Genomic DNA, 19,068 nt, shown 5'->3' with positions numbered 1-19,068 from the left:
GCACAGAGCCCTGGGAATAGCTCAGGTGTAAAAGAAAAAGAAAGAAAAAACAGGGGAGGAAGCACACCCTCCCCCACGCCCTCCCTGCCAGGCAAAGGGTGGGCTGAGCCCTGGGACCGCTCAGCCAGGGCTGGTGTGTTTGTAGGACTAGGTGAGCACACAGGCTTGGGGGTGGGAGAGCAGCCCCCGCAGACAAGCGATTGTGAGAGAGCGGCTCTCTTTATCCCTCTAACATTTCTGTTTTGTTTGTTTTTCCCTCTGTGCTTGGCTGGCGGCAAAGTTTGGTGTTTGGAGCGGGTGCCACGAGGGGGCTGTCCCTCCTTCCCCTACAAACTGTTTTCCCGGCACAGGCCCAGGCTTGAGCCGGGTGGGGGGACCCTGCGGCCGTCCTGGCCCCTGACCCCCAGCAGTCGGGGGAAGGGCTCCCGGGGTGCAGGCCCGCTGGCTGTGTGTCCTAGGTCGGAAGGCCGTATTTCTGCAGCTAGAAGGTTCTGGCTGGACCCTGGCGGCAAGAACTAAGCGCCAGATGGACAGGGGACGCGGGTGGACAGCGCCCACCCGCAAGGCACAGGCCTGGGGCCCCCACTCCTGCAAACCCGCAGCGGGGCGGGGGTGGCCAGGCGGCCAGGTGGGGAGCCCTCCGCTGGTGGTTGGTTCTCCTTGGAGGCGAGACCTATCTGTAGGGGGTGAACCCTCCTCATGGCCTTCTGCAGTTTCAGGTCGCACCCGGCCTGGCGGCTGGGGTGTCTGGGTGTCTGCCCAGTGGGCCCCGGGACTCAGGACCCAGGGTTACTAGAACCGAACTGAGGGTCCCGGAGATAAGCGTCCCGGGTGGGGACCTCCCCCCAAGGGAGTTTGCTCCGCCGCAGTTCTGAGCAGGGGTCGCGGAGGTCGCCTTGTTTAAGGTTAAAGGTTATCTGGGCGGGTCGCCGACGGGGAGGGGGCGAGTCCCGCTGCTGTCCCTCCTCGGGGGAGATGATCCGGATGAGCAGGGAAAGGCCCCGAATAGCGCGTGTCCGCACCGACGCCCCCGACCTACCCCCGGGCTCACCCGCGCATGGCCGAAGCAGGGCGCGGGGGGCGCAGGACGCGGAGTTTGGGGCGCGGGTCCCGGGCGCGGGGTTTGGGGTGCGGGTCCGGGGGCGCAGAACACGGAGCTTGGGATGCGGGCGCGGATCGAGGGCGCAGGACGCGGGGTTTGGGGTGGGGGCGCGGGGGCGCAGGACGCGGGGTTTGGGGCGCGGGTCCGGGGGCGCAGAACACGGAGCTTGGGGTGCGGGCGCGGATCGAGGGCGCAGGACGCGGGGTTTGGGGTGGGGGCGCGGGGGCGCAGGACGCGGGGTTTGGGGCGCGGGTCCGGGGGCGCAGAACACGGAGCTTGGGGTGCGGGCGCGGATCGAGGGCGCAGGACGCGGGGTTTGGGGTGGGGGCGCGGGGGCGCAGGACGCGGGGTTTGGGGCGCGGGTCCGGGGGCGCAGGACACGGAGCTTGGGATGCGGGCGCGGATCGAGGGCGCGGGACGCGGGGATTGGGGTGCGGGCCGAGCACGCAGGACGCAGGGCACCCCGAGGCCATTACCAGGGCGAGAGGCAGCACACACTGCGCCCCGTGGCCTGAGGGGAGCCGGGCAGGGCCCCGGGTCCGATGTTTGGGGCTGGGGAGGTTCTGGGCAGCAAGGAGAGGAACCGGCAGCCCGGCCCCCTTTTTCTGTAGCTCCCAAGGTCTCCGTGCCAGGCTGCGGGGCCTCCGCGGTGTGTGTGTGCCAGGGGGTCCCTTCCGCCCAGCGCCCCTCGCCCGCCCCCAGCCGCACCCCAAGGCCCCTCCTCCCGCTCGGAGCGAGCGCCGCGGACACCCTCGGTCCTCACCCTCCCTCCCTCCCCGGGAGCTGAGAAGGCCGCCGAGGCCCGGGTCGGAGCCCAGAAACACGTTTCTAAGGCGCAAACCCGGTTCGGCTGAAACCTGGACTCCTGGCGCCAAAGACCCTCCTGCCTGAGGCGCGGAGGTCCCAGGTTCGAGCCCCAGTACCCCCGTTAGCCAGAGCTGCGCAGGGCTCTGATCTCTCTCACACACTCTTTAAAATAAATAAAAATAAATAAAGGAAATAAAGACACCTGGGCTCCTACCCGGGCCGTGGGGACCCCTCCTTCCCACCGCCTGGACTCTAGGGGCTCGGCCAGGAGAAAGTGGGGGTCCCCAGGGACGAGGCACAGACCCCCCTATTACGGCTCTCACCTCCCCAACACCTCCTGTGCCCGCCCCCATCCCGTCTGATTCAAGGTCCGGAGCCGGCCGAGGTCCCCAGGGTGCTGCCCCCCCCACCCCACCCCCCCCCCGCCGCCGCCGCCGGGTCCCCAACCCCCCTCCGGGGCTCAGCGAGGCAGCTGCGGGGACACCGGCGAGCGGAGCAGTCAGGCCCCACCCTGAGGCCCTCCCCGTCCCGCCCCGGAGCCTAAAGCCCCCGCCTCACCCCAGCCATACGCCCCCCACCCCAAGGCCCTTCGCACCCCCAAGGGCCCTGCCCCGCCAGGGCCCCGCCCCCCACCTCAAAGCCCCTCCCCGTCCCCCCAAGGCCACCGCCCCCACCTGAAAGCCCCCGCCCCCTGTCCCACTCCAAGGACCCTGCCCCCCAAAGCCCCAGGCCCCACCTCAAAGTCCCCTTCCCCCCAGGCCCTCCACCCCTCCCCAAGCGCGGGCGGCCGGGAGGGGCATCTTCCCGAAGCTTCCACAGCGGCCACGCGCTCAGGGCCGGTCCCGCCCCTCCCGGGAGCGATGCCAGCGCGGGGCGCTCAGGGCGGCGGGCGGCGGGCGCGGGCCGGGCCGGGCAGCCCGATAAGGAGCGAGGGAGGCGGCCCGCCCGCCCGCTTGCATCACCCCCGTCGGGCCGGTTCCCGGGGCGGCTATTAATAGCATGACGTCAGCCCGGCCCGAGCCCGCAGCCCGGCTATAAAAGGGGGTGATGCAAGCCGCCGCCTCAGTCGCGGGTGCCGCTCCCCGCGCGCGGACCGGGACCCGGGCTGCAGACCCTCGGAGCCGGGACCCGGACTGCAGACCCTCGGACCCGGGACCCGGACTGCAGACCCTCGGACCCGGGACCCCGGACTGCAGACCCTCGGACCCGGGACCCGGCGCGCACCCCCAGCCAGGGACCCTCGGAGCCGGGACCCGGAGCACCCCGGCCAGCGACCCCGGACTGCAGACCCTCGGAGCCGGGACCCGGCGCGCACCCCCAGCCAGGGACTCCCCGGCCAGGGACCCCGGACTGCAGACCCTCGGACCCAGGACCGGCGCACCCTTGGCCAGTGACCCCAGACTACAGACCCCCGGACCCCAGTGCGTCCCCCCGGACCCGGGACCTCAGCGCACACCCCCACCCCCGACCCCCGGACCCTGGCCGCCCCGAGAGCGGACGCGAGGTGAGCGGGTCCCGCCCCCACCCGCAGCCACTCTCCCTGCGCCCCGGCTCGCACTCGCCTCCCCGCCCCCCTCCCCGCAGGCGCCGCGACCCCGAGGTGCGGGAGTCCAGCCGCGTCCCGGACGGATGAATGGGGGCGGCTTCGGGGCGCCGGGAGCACCGGGCGTGGAGCTGCTCCCTCGCCTCGCTCGGACCGGCGCCCCGGGAAGAGCCTCGGTGGCCACTAAGGTCCGTGCGGGGGTGGGGTGGGGGGCCTTGGACGGGGGTCCAGGGGACTTTCTGGGCTGGGGGTCTCCCTCCCCAGCTTCCCCCCTTGGACAGAGACCAGGTTGCAGGTGGGGCGTGCAGCTGTCACCAGAGGGGTGCCACTGGACACGCTGGAGCCTGGGCACCTGTGGCGTTGCTGGCAGCCAGGTCCCGCCTGTCCCTGCCCACCCTGCCCTGCTGCCCTTCCCTGCCTACTGCCCCGTCCCCTCCTCTGTGGTCAGGCCCCCCCCCCCAGGACGGCCGCACCCACCCCCACTCCCTTCCCTGAGAGGAGCAGTGGGTGGCCTTCCCCGAGCTCCCTGGGCTGGTGGCCCGTGAGGTCTGGAGCCCACCCGCTCCCACACCCAGGCCCAGGGTGTCACCCCTTGTTCAGGGCCGGGCACCGGCCAGGGACAGGGGACCGGGGCAGGAGGAGGAAGTACGGTCAGGGCACCACGGAAACGGCCAAAGGAGAAATGGATTTGCACATTTGCATGGGTGTGGGGGAGAGAGCGCGCTGTGAGCGCCGCTGCTTCTCTCCCAGGATGGGTGCTGACCCACGGCGGGGCAGGCATAGACAGGGTCAGTGTCAGAGCCTGGCACCAAGCGGGGTGGCTGGCCGAGTGTCTCCGTCATTCCTGAAGAGCGAGGGCCAAGCTGCATGACCCCAGGCTCTCTGCCCACTGTGGGTGCCAGCTGCACTCACACCAGTCTCCCACCTCACACACTGGGCAGCCTGAGCTGGAAGCCGAGTGCCGGGTGGGGGTGGGGGTAGAGAGAAGCCCGGAGGGGTGGTCTCTGTCTACAAGCCCTCCGCCTCCAGCCTTGGCCGCTGGGTGGGTGGGAGCACGACCCAGGTAGGAAGGTAGGAAGGGCCAGCCCAGCCCCCCAGAGGTGGGGTGAGCAGCTTCGGGGGAAGAGCCGAACTCCCCCCGGGGCCAGAGCCGAAACTCCCCCCGGGCCAGAGCCGGGAGCTGCACTTCCAGTCAGAGAAAGACGCCGGGAAAGTTTCACTTTCTTGAACGTGGTGACGCCCCGCCTGGCCTGACTCCTGGTGGATCTAATAACAGATGGGCTGGGAGCGGAGCTGGGGCTTCCTGCAGGGAGTGGGGCAGTTCTGAAAGCAGACTGGGGAGACTGTGAGACGCAGGGTAGAGTACAGGACATGCCAGAGGCCCCCGATTGAATCCCTGGCAACAACAGCCAGGACTGAGCAATGCTCTGGTCAAAAAACATCAGACCAGAAAACCCCCAAACCTGCTTTTGCTTTAAACAGCAGCAACAACAAAAACCCTTTGGAGCTCTAACTGTGTTTTACCAGTAGGAGCACAGCCTGAATTTGGGCTGAACCCTTCCTGCAGACTCCCAAAGTAGAAAGGACTAACTAAACATCTCAGAAGAAGCCTTCAGGCACCTAGGGAGACACACAGTGGTTAGAGCTTTGGACTGAGTTTGGTCCTGTGCAGGACATATGCCAGAGGGATGCTCTCTCAGGTGTGTTCGTAATCAACCTTTAAAGGAATGTTCACCAAGTAAAATAAAATAAAATTAGATGAAGAGTGGGGGAGATAGTATATAATTATGCAAAGAGGCTGTCATTCCTGAGGCTCCAGGAACGACAGCTAGGTTCAATCCCCCCCCCCCCCAACACCCTCAGCCAGAGCTGTGCTCTGGGAAAAAATAATTTTTTTTTCTGATGAACAGAGATAGTTCAGGGAAGCACAGGACTAGTATGACTGAGGTCCCAGGTTCAGTCCCCAGCAGGGCACATTCCAGAGCAGGGCAGGGTTCGTCTCTCATAAAGAGTAACCAATTTAAAAAAGAAAGAAACTTTAGGGCAGACACAAATCTAGGGAAACGGGACTTTCCCTTCTGGAAGGCTCTCCCTGCTTTTCCTAAAAACATTCCGTCCCAGGGACATTCCTCCGTCAGACAGCTGACTCCACAGTCCCGAGGAGGGAGCTCACCCCCAGCGAGGAGAGCTGGTGGACTGGCCTGTCTGGGTGGAGAGCTAGCCCCCCTGCCGCGAATTCTGTCTCTGTCTGTGGACAAAGGCCAGCCCCCATAGGCAGCTCAGATTCAACCCTGACCCAGGGCTGGGGTTTTAGTGAAGTTGGAGGAGGGGGGCCTCCGGAGTGCCAGGGGAGCCTTCTGGCTGGGCACTGGAAGGCTGGCTTCCCCCGCAGACACCCAGGACCCCTCACCACCGGAAGTATCCCCGCAGCCTGGGGAGGGAGCCGAGCACAGGCCTTTTCCTGGGCTGCTGTGGGCGGTCAGCAGACCTCCCTCCGTGAGTCCCAGACCTTCTGGGGAGGCAGAGGGCAAGGCGTTCCCTTGTTTGAGTTGTTTGAGATCAAAGAGACTGTGCAGCACCCACCAAGCAGGACCCCCCAGTGCGCCAGCCCGCAGAGCAGGTCCCTGGGAGGCCCCCCACTGCCCTCCCTTGGCCTCCTGGCCGATCTGTTTTCCTGGGCTTATTTGTGCATGACCTCCTTGCACAACTCTGCCTGTCCTCGCTCCTGTGCTGCGGGAGGCCCAGGGAGTGGGCCTGCAGCTGGATCCCCTGGGAGTCCTGTGGTTCTCTGCTGAGCCCCCCCCCCGCCCCCACACACACACCCAAGAAAAGTGAGCTTAGGTGCTGTGGCTTGTTTTTCTCAAAGTAGAACAACACCCTATGTCTCTGAATGAAGGGCAGGAGCTCTGGAGTCAGACTGAATTCCAGATCCCGCTGCCTGCAGGGCTCTGGGTGTCAGAGATGACAGAGGCCGGCCCATCTGACTGAGCTGGACCAAGGACCACGGGTCTCCAGGCGGACAGTGAAGCTCGGGGCTCCCACCCCCCCAACCCCGCCGCAGGCACCCCCCTTCCGGAGAATGGCCGGGCTGAGGCGCACTGCCTCTCTGTGCACCTGTGACAGCAGCAGGCGAGAGGTCAGAGCAGACACAGCCTGCCGCTGAGATCAGAGGACTGTCCACAGCATTTCTGAACAGAGCCAGTAGAGACTTTTGTCTGTGACCGCGGGGCATGGGGTGGGGGGGTCTGTTTTGAATTGTAACCGTGGAACAACTGCTCTTCTTCCCATTCATTCATTCATTCATTCATTCATTCATTCATTCTATTGCCACTAGTTATTGCTGGGTCTCTGTCAGCACTATGAATCCACCTGGTAGCCATTTTTCTTTTTTTCTTTTACTCTTATTGGATAACACAAAGAGAAGTTGAGAGGAAGGGAGAGTCAGAGTCAGAGAGTCCTGCAGACCTGCTCCGCCACTTAGCAAGAACGAAGCTCCCCACGGAGCTGAACCCCACTCCTCAGAGCTCCAAACTCCTACCTCAACCCTGCTCTTCCCCCAGGGGTCTGCTGCTGTTCCAAACTGCAAGGGTTACAGGGTTCCCTGTGACCGAACCCCAGCCCCTCGCCAAGCCCCTGCGGGGAGGTGAAGTGGTGCCTGTCTGACGCACACAGTCTGGGCAGCCTGCTCCTGGGGCTGTGAGGCTGCAGGAGCTGCTGGCAGGACTTGAGCTCTCCCCTGTAGGTGAGGCTCTGACGCCCCCAGACCCTGAAGTCTGTGGCTTTCTGTGTCTTTCAGCAAAATGATGCTTCAGCACCCAGGCCAGGCCTCAGCCTCTGAAGTCAGCGCCTCCGCCATTGTCCCCTGCCTGTCCCCTCCCGGGTCCCTGGTGTTTGAGGACTTTGCCAACCTGACACCTTTTGTCAAGGAAGAACTGAGGCTCACCATCCAGAACAAGCACTTGTGCCACCGCCTGCCCTCCATGCTGGACTCGGTGACCGTCAGCAGCAGGCCCCTGGGGCTGCCCGCCACCAAGGATGAGGTGGGTCCCTCCCCCCACCCTGGGGCTGGGTAGCCTGGCTCCCGCTGCAGGGGTGTGCAGGGGGTGTGCAGGGGTGTGGAGAGCACGCAGGCATGTACAGCTGGGCTAAGGAATAAAGCGTTGATGCTGACCGCTTCTGGTCCGCCCAGAACCCCCAGCGCAGAGTTGCCCGGGAGAGGATGGGCTGCTGTTTGCTTTTACCAGAGCCCTGCTCAGCTCTGGCCTTTGGTGGTACTGGGGACTGGCTCCTGGGGCTTGCGGTTTGAAGCAAGAAGTCAGAAAGTGGCAGTGGGGTGGTGGCGCAGCAGGTTAAGTGCACGTGGCACCAAGTGCAAGGACCGGCGTAAGGATCCCAGTTCAAGCCCCCGGCTCCCCACCTGCAGGGGCGTCGCTTCACAGGCGGTGAAGCAGGTCTGCAGGTGTCTGTCTTTCTCTCCCCCTCTCTGTCTTTCCCTCCTCTCTCCATTTCTCTCTGTCCTATCCAACAATGACAACAACAATAATAACTGCAACAATAAAAAACAAGGTTAACAAAAAGGGGAATAAATAAATATTTTAAAAAATCTTTTAAAAATTAAAAAAAAGAAGTCAGAGCGGCATCTGGTAAGAGCGGGGTGAGGGAGGGGGTGTGGGTGGTGAGGTGAAGAGCAGCAGGGAGCGGGTAGCAGGGGGCAGCATAGCTCAGTGACTGCTGAGAGGAGGCTGTTTACCCAGGAGAACCAAGGCCATCAGAGGAGTACTGGGCACAGCACCAAGGGCTACTGGGCTCCCTCTTCCCGTGACGAGACACAGAGGCCACAGCACGCCCACCCAGTGTGGTCTCTTTCTGCCCACTGACTGCCGGGGACAGAGCAGGGCCCCCGGGTGTGGAGGGCGCGAGTTCAGGTCCAAGCCCCACATGTGACCTCTCCTTCCAGCAGCCAGGCTGTCGATGGGGCTGCCTGGGAGCCTGTGGGCGTGGGGCTGGCCAGAGCCGACAGGAGAGCAGGGACTCTCTCCAGGGATGCTAGTGGCTGGCTAGGGAGCACCAGTGGGATCCAACTGAAGTTGAGGGCCTTCCTTCCCCTCCGTGACACACTCCTCTTGCTCAGTGTGTTTCATCCTAAAGACCAGAACCAGACCGGAGGTGGCCACAGTGTCACCTGAGGACGGGGGCCAGACGGCAGGCCCATCAGCAGCTGAGGCTGCCACACCCCAGCTAGACTCTGACCTCAAGGCCAAGTCCAGGGCCGGATTCTGCCAGGCCCACATCTCCTCAGGGAGCAGAGGCCACGGAGGGAGGACCAAGGCCTCACTCAGGGGATTTGTCCTCTGAGGGTCCCCAGCCTGGCTCAGGGAGAGGAGCGTTTTTCCAGCCATGCTTTCGTTTCTTTCCTCTTTTTAAAATTAATAATGATTAATAAGATTGTAAGATAACAGGTATAATTCCATACAGATCCCTTATTTTATTTTTTAAACTTTGTTTGATAAAACAAAGAGACATTGAGAGGGGGAGGTTGGGAGGGAGACAGACAGACAGACACCTGCAGACCTGCTTCACCACTTGTGAAGTTTTTCCCCTGCAAGTGGGGACCGGGGGCTTGAACCTGGGTCCTTGCACACTGTAATGTGTTCATTAACCAGGTGCATCACCACCTGGTCCTGCTTTCTATTCTTTTTAAAAAGTATTTTATTTTGTTTATTTTAATGAGACAGAGTAGATACAGAGGGAAAGATACAGAGAGAGAGACAGAGACACCAGATCATGCTCAGTTATGGCTTATGGTGGGACTGGGGATTGAACCTGGGACCTCAGAGCCTCAGGCTTGAAAAGCTTTTGCATAACCATTATGCTGTCTCCCCAGCCCCCTGCTTTCTATCCTTTTAAAAAAATATTCTATTCATTTATTTATTGGATGGACACAGAGACAAGTCTAGAGGGAGGGGGAAGATAGAGAAGGAGAGAGACAGAGAGACACCTGCAGCCCTTCTTCACCGTTCATGAAGTTCCCCCCCTGCAGGTGGGAACTGGGGGATTGAACCCTGGTCCTTGAGCATGGAACATGTGCACTCAACCAGGTGCGCCACCACCCAGCCCCTTCAGCGGTGCTTTCAATGGTGTTTGCTTGTCGGCTGTTCATAGCTCAGCACCCACAGGTGCCGGCAAGCCGTGAGCTGCCAGTGCTACTCTGGGACGGGACGTGGCCTCGCCTGAGTCCGGAAGGAGGTGCTCCAGGCTGTGGTGCAGGTGGAGAGGCCGGGCCCAGAACTGAGGAAGGAGGGAAGGGAGCATTGCCGGGTCCAGAGGAACCGGCACTGACTCCTTGTTTGGCTCCCAGGGCTACATGGACCAGAGAGGTGTTCTGGCCTCTCTCTTTCTCTCACGGGAAACTATTTTATATGAAATAAAGATTTTTTTTTTTGCCTCCAGAGTTATTGCTGGGGCTCAGTGCCTGCACCACGAACCCACTGCTCCTGGAGGCCTTTTTTTCCCTTTTGTTGCCCTTGTTGTTTTATCGTTGTTGTGGTTATTGTTGTTATTGATGTCGTTGTTGGATAGGACAGAGAGAAATGGAGAGAGGAGGGGAAGACAGAGAGGGGGAGAGAAAGACAGACACCTGCAGACCTGCTTCACCACCTGTAGGTGGGGATCTGGGGGCTTGAACCAGGATCCTTACACTGGTCCTTGTGCTTTGCACCACCTGCGCTTAACCAGCTGTGCTACCGCCTGACTTTCCCCTATCTAGTACGTTTTTAAAGCTTTATTCTCTGGTTAATTGAGAAAGAGAGATATCTCACTTGGATAGTGTGTTGCTTTATTTATGTTGTGCATGATTTAGATCAGAACCTGTCCCCAGCACATTGAAGGAAGCTTCAGTGTGGCTGTCTAGTTATTTATCTATCAATAAATCTCTCAAAAATAACAAAAAAATAGGGAGGGGAGAGGAACCAGGAGGTAGTGCACCTGTAGAGCACACACAGCACCACTCACAAGGACCCTGGTTTAAGCCCCTGGTCCCCACCTGCAGGAGGGAAGCTTCATGAGCAGTGAAGCAGGGCTGTAGGTGTCTTTTTTATATTTATTTATTTTCCCTTTTGTTGCCCTTGTTTTTTATTGTTGTAGTTATTGTTGTTGTCATCATTGTTGGATAGGACAGAGAGAAATGGAGAGAGGAGGGGAAGGCAGTGGTGGGGAGAAAGACAGACACCTGCAGACCTGCTTCACCGCCTGTGAAGCGACTCCCCTGCAGGTGGGGAGCCGGGGGCTTGAACCGGGATCCTTACGCCGGTCCTTGCGCTTTGTGCCACCTGCGCTTAACCCGCTGCGCCACCGCCCGACTCCCTGCAGGTTCTGTCTTTTTCTCATCCTCTCTATCTCCCCCCTCCTCTATCAATTTCTCTGTCCTATCCAATAAAAAGTTTAAAAAGGCAGCGGAAGAGAGAACGCAGGATCGCTCAGGCACACACGATGCCCAGTTTCATACTTGGGACCTCGAGCCCGAGAAGCCAGCTCTCTGCAGGGCACCACTCCCGGGCTGCGTCTTGCTCCTTCAGCCTCAGAACTGCTCTGCCCGAGCCTGTGTATCTGGCACGTGTCTGTGCCGGGCCCCTGCCCCTCATGAAGCCTGTGCCCCTGGCCTCCTGCAGATCGCCCCTGAGGAAGATGAGAGGAGGAAGAGACGCCGGGAACGGAATAAGATCGCAGCGGCCAAGTGTCGGAACAAGAAGAAGGAGAAGACGGAGTGCCTACAGAAGGTGGGGCCCACCCCATGCCAGCAGGGGCGTTTAGGGGCTGCTGCTCCCCCACATTTTCCCAAGTGGACTGTTGTCACCTGTGGCAGCAATGGCCAGCGGCAGGGAGGTGGGAAGCAGGCATGGAATCAGTAGCTCCAAACCAGTGCTTTCTAGGGGCCAGGTGGTGGCGCACCTGGTTGAGCAACACGCTACAGTGTGCAAGGACCCACTTTCAAGCTCCCGGTCCCCACTTGCAGGGGGAAAACTTCACAAGTGGTGAAGCAGGGCTGCAGGTGTCTGTGTCTCTCATCTCCCTTCCTCTCTGTTTTCTGTCTCTATCCAATAATAAATAAAGCTAAGAGAGAAAACAACGGGGGCAGAGTGGTGGCACACGTGGTTAAGTGCACATAATACTAAGCACAAGGACCCAGGTTCATGCCTCTGTTCCCCACCTGCAGTGGGGATGCTTCATAAGTGGTGAAGCAGGGCTTCGGGTGTCTTTCTTTAAATGCATGTATATTTTTATAACTTTAAAAAGATTTTATTTATTGATTGATGAGAAAGATAGGAGGAGAGAGAGAAAGAACCAGACATCACTTTGGTACATGTGCTGCCGGGGCTTGAACTCAGGACCTCGTGCTTGAGAGTCAAGCACTTTATCCACTGTGCCATCTCCCGGACCACATATGCATATATTTTTTTATTTTATTTTTTGTCTCCAGGGTTATCACTGGGGCTTGGTTCCTGCACTACGGATCCACTGCTCCTGGAGGCTATCATTTTCCCTTTTGTTGTCTTTTTTAAAAAATTTTTTTAATATTTATTTTATTTATTTATTCCCTTTTGTTGCCCTTGTTGTTTTATTGTTGTAGTTATTATTGTTGTCATCGTTGTTGGATAGGACAGAGAGAAATGGAGAGAGGAGGGGAAGACAGAGAGGGGGAGAGAAAGATAGACACCTGCAGACCTGCTTCACCGCCTGTGAAGCGACTCCCCTGCAGGTGGGGAGCTGGGATTCGAACCGGGATCCTTATGCCGGTCCTTGTGCTTTGCGCCACCTGCGCTTAACCCGCTGCGCTACAGCCCGACTCCCTGTTGTCTTTTTTTTTTTAAAGGTTTTATTTATGGGAAAGATAGAGGGGGAGAGAAAGAACCAGACATCACACTGGTACATGTGCTGCCAGGGCCTGAACTCAGGACCTCATGCTTGAGATTCTAATCCATGATCCACTGTGCCACCTCCCAGACTACTCGATATCCTCCTCCCCTCTCAATTTCTCTCTGTATTATTGAATAAAATGGAAAAGAAAAATTAAAAAGCACCTTCCCTGGCATGTAGGGTGACATGCCTGCACCTGGTCAGTCCACACTTCCTCCCGGCCCCTCCCCCAGTCTGGACCCCTGGCCAGGTTCGGGGGGGCCGACCGTGTGGTGGGCAGCTGGGGTTCAGTCCCCTCAGTGACTGTCCCCTACACACCCCGAACAGGACAAGGCCCAGGGCCTCCAGAAGCAGCGTCTCCCAAGCCCGCCCTAGACCCCCCCACCCCAGCCTCCACAAAGCAGCCACTCTCCCTGTCGCTTGTCCCCAGGAGTCGGAGAAGCTGGAGAGCGTGAACGCCGAGCTGAAGGCCCAGATCGAGGAACTCAAGAACGAGAAGCAGCACCTTATCTACATGCTCAACCTGCACCGGCCCACCTGCATTGTGCGGGCCCAGCACGGGCGGACTCCTGAGGACGAACGGAACCTCTTCATCCAGCACGTAAAGGAGGGGGCGCTGCAGAGCTGAGTCCTCACTGACTGTCCTCCAGGCCTGAGACTTTCTGCAGCCAAGGACCCAGGTGTGTGTGTGGTGGGGCACCTGGAGCACCCAGCAGGGCCTCCCCCATGACCCAGAGAAACTTTGGGTCAGGCCTCTGTGGCCTGGTCTTGCCAGTGTCTGCCCCCTTTCCGGTCGGACTCAGCAAAGCCCGGGGCCGCCCGCCAGCTGCATTCTCTCTGAAGGAGTCCCCGCAGCTAGGGTGGGCGGATGGAGCCACCCCACAATGGACGAGGGTGAGGACAGTGGCCCGGTGTGTGCTTTGTAGCCCACAAGCTGGCGTGTGCAGGAATGGACCGTGTGCCGGGCTCCGGGCCCGGGCCTCACGCATCCGCGTTGGCGAGACTTGGCTCAGATCTGGTTTCTGAGAGTGAGCGAGCTCCCCAGCCTGGCGTCTGACAGCACCGCCCCTGCCCCAGAGCGGATTGGGGCCCCAGATGTTAATGCAAATCTGTGGGACCCCAGCAGGTCCTCTGACCCCAGCTCCGTGAAAATGTCACAGAAAGGACATCGAGCTTCCCGAGGGTGGGGACGTCCCTCTCTGTTACTCAGCCCGGGAGCAGCCTGAGGACCTTCACCTCTGCTTGTGGTGGGAGCCGTGCAGTGGACCTAGTGGGGGTCTGGGGGGCGCCCAGGCATCACATAGCGCTGCCGGGGTTGACGGTGTCTTCATGGCAGCCGGCCACTAGGCCCCTGCCGGCTGGTTCTGCTCCCATGTCTCTGTGATGGCCGCGGAGTGTTGAGTCCCAGTCGGCTTTGCCTTATTTATTCCAGCATTGCTAACCTGCCGATAATAAACATTGGAAGTAGGTGCAGGAGCCTTGGTGTGGTGCTGGTCTTTCTTTTCCATCCCTGGAAGGGAGGGGCAAGGTCTAGCCACCCCTCGACCCTCTCAAACCCGCCCATCCCCTCCCTCCACTGCTACCGCTGCTGCTGGGGAGGGCGCCTTTGGCTTCTGGTGTTCACCATCTCTGGGGGTCTCTGGGAAGGGAGCTGGCTTTCCATCCCAGTCCTGCTGTGGCCTGGCTTCCGTTTCTCATGGACTCGCTGCTGTGCGTGGACAAAACCCATCAGCTTCTCTGGATGTGCCCAGAATGCTGTTGAACTTGAGTCACGGGCACCTGACTTCCTGTCCCTGAACTCCTGAGTGGTCACGTGGCTGACAGGTCACACTGTCCACAGGCACTGCACGTGGTGAATGAGTGTGTGAACTATCAGGCAGCAGAGGGGACCGTCTTAGATGGGACAGTTGCGATCCTGCAAAAAGAGGCGTTCACAGAGTTTCCTGGAATCTCAGGGGCTCCCTGCCCACTCGCTCTCTGCCCAGACACTTGTGGTGCTCACAGGCTCAGAGAGAGAGGTGCCCACCTTCCCTGGATGGGTCCCTCCTCAGGTTCCAGCTTTGGCCCTGCAGCCTGTCACCTGTGACCCTGCCGTCCCAGCTCTGCCCACCAGGGCGGTTCCTTGTGTGTAAGCAGCAGCTGGTGGTGGCCTCAGTCCCCGTTTCCTCTAAGACATCATCTGTTTTCCTTATCTTGGTAGAGGAGGGGGGGGGAGAATCCCTTGCAGGCCAAGGAGAGTTTTCTGTGGGCAGAGCACGAGACTTGCAAGCCTGAGGCCGTGGGCTCCATCCCTGGCACCACCACATGCTGCTATGCTGGGGCTCTTGCTTTTCACACTCCCCTCCTTTATCAAACTCCAGTTTTTTAAGCTGCTGGGGACAACAGTGGGTCAGAAAGGAAGAAGGGTTAAGCCGGGCTGGCACTGCCCTGGTGGGGAAGCTGTGAGTCCTTTGAACCGGTGTGCTCAGAGTCGTTCTGTTGTCTGTAGCTAAGTTTATGTTTTGATACTTTAATAAAAAAAGAGAATGTGAGTTGCCCGCCGAGTGTTCCGTGCGTCTCGTCATCCACAGCTGCCGTGGGGGAGGCTGGGGCCTGAACTGGGACCGGCGGCCGGGCGTCCTCTCGGGCCACACGCCTGGCCTGTGGGGTCTGTGTTTCAGCTGTGGCGGTGACGTCACTCGGGCAGGGTTGTGAAAGCCACCGACCCCTCTCCTGCCACTGTCCTTTGCCTCGGCCCTGAGATCTGGCTCACGCCTGTTCCGGAGAGATGCTCGGAAGGGCTCTGCCCTCACTGGTACAGGCTCTGGAACTGGGTCGGAGCTGCCCGGCTGCCTACTCCATCAATATCCCCACTGCTCCTGGGGCTTGGAGGAAGCCCTGCGACCACCCCTCCACACGCACACACGTGCTCTTTGCCTGCTGCATCTGGCTGACAAGTCTCCCCGGGGACCTGCCGTGAGAGACCCTGCAGCAGCCTCAGGATGTTCAAGATAAAGCGCTTCACTGGGGGTGACCTGAAGGGGCCCAGAGGGCGGAAGCCTGTGACGAGAGGCAGCATTCACGTGTCACCTCGAGCTGTCTTGCAAAGCCAGGCTTGTCCTCATTTCACAGAGGGCAAGGGCTCAAGGCCCAGCTAGGGATGTTTCCAAAGCTGAAGTCCTTCCTTCCTTCCTTCCTTCCTTCCTTCCTTCCTTCCTTCCTTCCTTCCTTCCCTCCTTTTGCCTCCAGGATTATCACTGGAGCTCGGTACCTGCACCATGAATCCAGTGCTCCTGGAGGCCATTTTTCCCATTTTGTTGCCCTTGTTGTTGCCATTGCTGTTGTTGGATAAGGCAGAGAGAAATCAAGAGAGGAGGGGAAGACGGGGAGAGAAAAACACCTGCAGACCTGCGGCGTCACCACTTGTGAAGCGACTCCCCTGCAGGTGGGGACCAGGGGCTTGAACCCAGGTCCTTGTGCACTGTAACATGTGCACTTAACCAGATGTACCACCACCAGACCCCTTGAAATCTGTTGTCTTTTCCCTTTTCTCTTCTCTTCTCTTCTCTTCTCTTCTCTTCTCTTCTCTTCTCTTCTCTTCTCTTCTCTTCTCCCCTCCAGGGCTGTCACTGGGGCTTAGTGCCTGCACTATGAAGCCACTGCTCCCAGCAGCCATCTTTGCTTCCCATCGTTGCTGCTGCTGTTGTTGGACAGGACAGAAATTGAGAGGTGAGGGGAAGACAGGAGAGACAGACTGACAGACTGACAGACACCTGCAGACCTGCTTCACCTCTTGTGAAGTGTTCCCCCCTGCAGGTGGGGAATGAGGGCTCGAACCTGGGTCCTTGCGTATGGTGATACGTGCATTTAACTGGATGCACCACTGCCCGGTCCCCTCTTGCAGTTCTTTCAACAGACTCTGTGATGAACCCATGGAGAATGGAGCTGGGGAAGGCAGTGCTCCCAACCCCCCCTGACGTGACAGACACTGCATGGCTCCCCAGTACATCTGGCCACCCATGGGCTGGCCCAGTCACCTCATGTCACGCCCTGAAGGCTGACCTAGAGGTCAAACCACCTGAGTGGGGTCAAGGAGGCTGGGTGGGTAGAGCTGCTCACACCCTGTTCGCATCCAAAGAAAATGTTTACTTGGGTGCTCCCTGCAGGGTGGGGCTGGGCTGGGGGCTGGCGGCCCAACCCAGGGGGCGGCTGGGAGCCAGGACAAAGGGGTGACAGTCATAGGTCACAAAGGCTAGTGGGGGGGATAGAGATGGCCAGGCAGGGCTGTGGGGTAGGTGGAGAGGGGGTGACCTCTCGGCAGGACTGCAGCTGACAGCCTCTGGGGAGCAGAGTCGGGGCACCCCGTGTCCGCAGCTGGTGGGAAGGTCAGCCTGGGGACCGGGAAGGCCGCAGCAGCACCCCAGCCCTGCCGCCCAGGGGCTCCGTGGCCGAGGGGCACCTGCCATGGCCGGTGAGGCTCCGCAGCCCTCCTCCCCAGCGCGGGGCATGGGGCTGTTCCAGGCGGGCACGGGCAAGCTGCAGCGTCAGCTGCGCAGGGGTGAGTTCGACCTGTTCCGGCACGTGCCCGTGTTCGAGAGCGACTTCATCCAGATCACCAAGCGCGGGGAGGTGATCGATGTGCACAACCGCGTGCGCATGGTCACGGTGGGCGTCGCCTGCACCAGCCCCCTGCTGCCGCTGCCCGATGTCATGCTGCTGGCCCGGCCGGCCGCGGGAGAGGGGGACAGGGGCCGGGGCCGGCGGGCCAAGGCGCTGGAGCTCACCCGCCTGCTGCCTCTCAAGTTCGTCCGCGTCTCCGTGCACGACCACGAGAAGCAGCAGCTGCGGCTCAAGTTCGCCACCGGCCGTTCCTGCTACCTACAGCTGTGCCCGGCGCCCGACGCCAAGGCCGAGGGTCTCTTCCAGGACTGGGAGAAGCTGGTGCACCTGCTGCGGCCGCCGCTGGACAGCCTGAGTGGCGCCTACACCACGCCGGCCCGGGACACCGAGTGCCTGCCACTGCTGGGCCAGGAGGAGCGCACCAGCCCCGCACCGGCCGACGATCAGGACCGGGTCAGCGTCAGGAGCCTGGCCGCTGGCTCCGAGGTGGGGGGGGCCACCTCCGCTGCTTTCTCGGGGGGCGAGAACCTGGCCTTCCCCCCAGACTCCGTCCGGTCCCCTGCAGAGCCCCAGGAGGCCGCCTCTGACGCAGAATCTGCGACCGGCACCTTGGACGTGGCCCTGGCCATCCCCCACCCTAGCGTCCCCTGGGGGCTGAGCACAGACAAGCTGTGGGAAGAAGCGGGGTCCCCGAGGGACAGCCTGACTGGCCCGGACATCGCCCAGGTGGCCGCCACGTGCTCCCAGCACTCAGAAGCTGCCCTGGTGGGGCTGGCTGACCAGGGCCCTGAGGACATCGAGGTGGTGGACGAGGCTGGGGCAGGGGCTACCCGCAGGGCTGGGGGTAAGACAGCCAAGGAGCCCTCAAGGTCGGATGAGGACACCCTCATTTCCATCTTGCCCGAGTCCAGGGAGAGCTCTGAGGTGACCAGGGTGCCCTGGGCGGCGAGGGCCAGCCGCAAGGCCAGAAGGGAGCGGCGCGAGCGCAGGGAGAAGGAAAGACGGCCCAGGGGCTCCCGCCACCACCGCAGGGCCCCCGAGAGCCGCCACAAGGCGGGCAGTGACAAGAACCCACGCAAGGTGCCCGGCGGCCGGCCCCGCAGGGCCTCGGGCGAGGACAAGAGGGACAGGGGCCTTGGCAGCGCGGGGGGCGGTTGGCGGGGCCCGGCGCACAAGGGCATGGGCCATGCGCCCACCGGCAAGGACTCCCGCCCCTCCCACAAGAGCAGCAGAAGCCTGTCCCCCTCCAGCTCCAGCTCCACCTTCAAGCGGCTCAGCCGGGTCAGCTCCTTCCTGCGGACCATCAAGGTCAGCCTCACAGCCAGGACCTCGGCCTCCCTGCCAGAGCCAGAGAAGCCCCTGCCCCCTCTGCCCCAACGCCACAGCATGGAGGTCATCCTCAAGAGGCCGGAGGACGGGGGCCCGGCACCTGCTGCGGGAGTGGGCCTGGTGACCGCAGTGACCGTCGGAGCTGAGTCCTAGGGCCGAGGGGTCGCGCCCGGCCTGGCACGCCTCACGCGGCTCCAATAAAGAGAGGTGTCGTCCGAGAGGCTCCGAATGCTGTCGGGACCCCGTGCCCAGGAGACCTCACAGTGGGCTCTGTGATGTCACCAGGAACAACCTGAAAGCCCCAGCACCCACCCCAGGGGGCCCCAATCACCCAGCATCCACCCCAGGGAGCCCCAGTCACCCAGCATCCACCCTAGGCAGCCCCAGTCACCCAGCACCCATCCCAGGCAGCTCCAGTTACCCAGCACCCATCCCGGGCAGCCCCAGTCATCCAGCACCCACCCCAGGAAGCCCCAGTCACCCAGCGCCCACCCCAGGGAGCCCCAGTCACCCAGTGCCCACCCCAGGGAGCCCCAGTCACCCAGCACCCCAGGCAGCCCCAGTCACCCAGCGCCCACCCCAGAAGTCTCACCCAGTGTCCACTCTGGGCAGCCTCATATGCCCAGCGCCCACCCAGGCAGCCCCCTGGCACCCAAAGCCCACACTGGGAAGCCCTCACCCCCACATCTGCTCTCAGTCCAGAGGCTGCTCTAGTTGGATGCTGCCTTAGTGCAGAGCCGTGGTGGAATCAGGGAGCTGGAGGCTGCCTGGGAAG

The 19,068-nt window shown here is 61.3% G+C and overlaps 2 protein-coding genes across 3 annotated transcripts; both read left to right on the top strand.

Moving 5' to 3' along the window:
• The first annotated feature begins 3,094 nt into the window (after positions 1 to 3,094).
• Positions 3,095 to 14,896, top strand: ATF3 (activating transcription factor 3). 2 transcript variants are annotated; one of them, XM_007534395.3, is made up of 5 exons: positions 3,095 to 3,149; positions 3,341 to 3,413; positions 7,249 to 7,492; positions 11,120 to 11,227; positions 12,796 to 14,896. In XM_007534395.3, exons 3-5 carry the CDS (start codon positions 7,253 to 7,255, stop codon positions 12,991 to 12,993), a joined length of 546 nt encoding a protein of 181 aa, XP_007534457.1. In that variant the 5' UTR covers positions 3,095 to 3,149; positions 3,341 to 3,413; positions 7,249 to 7,252; the 3' UTR covers positions 12,994 to 14,896. The 2 variants fall into 2 exon arrangements, with proteins under 2 accessions (XP_007534457.1, XP_060039921.1); XM_060183938.1 differs by lacking the exons at positions 3,095 to 3,149; positions 3,341 to 3,413 and adding an exon at positions 3,485 to 3,640.
• Positions 14,897 to 16,635: 1,739 nt separating this feature from the next.
• On the top strand, positions 16,636 to 18,508 carry GARIN4 (golgi associated RAB2 interactor family member 4). The gene has a single exon (XM_007534401.2). It carries the CDS (start codon positions 16,809 to 16,811, stop codon positions 18,444 to 18,446), a length of 1,638 nt encoding a protein of 545 aa, XP_007534463.1. The 5' UTR covers positions 16,636 to 16,808; the 3' UTR covers positions 18,447 to 18,508.
• The last annotated feature ends 560 nt before the right edge of the window (positions 18,509 to 19,068 follow it).

The sequence above is a fragment of the Erinaceus europaeus genome, unplaced genomic scaffold, assembly GCF_950295315.1.
Source record: "Erinaceus europaeus unplaced genomic scaffold, mEriEur2.1 scaffold_400, whole genome shotgun sequence".
Taxonomy (NCBI): domain Eukaryota; kingdom Metazoa; phylum Chordata; class Mammalia; order Eulipotyphla; family Erinaceidae; genus Erinaceus; species Erinaceus europaeus.
The sequence above is the reverse complement of the archived record's forward strand: the minus strand, read 5'-3'. Positions and strand labels throughout refer to the sequence as shown.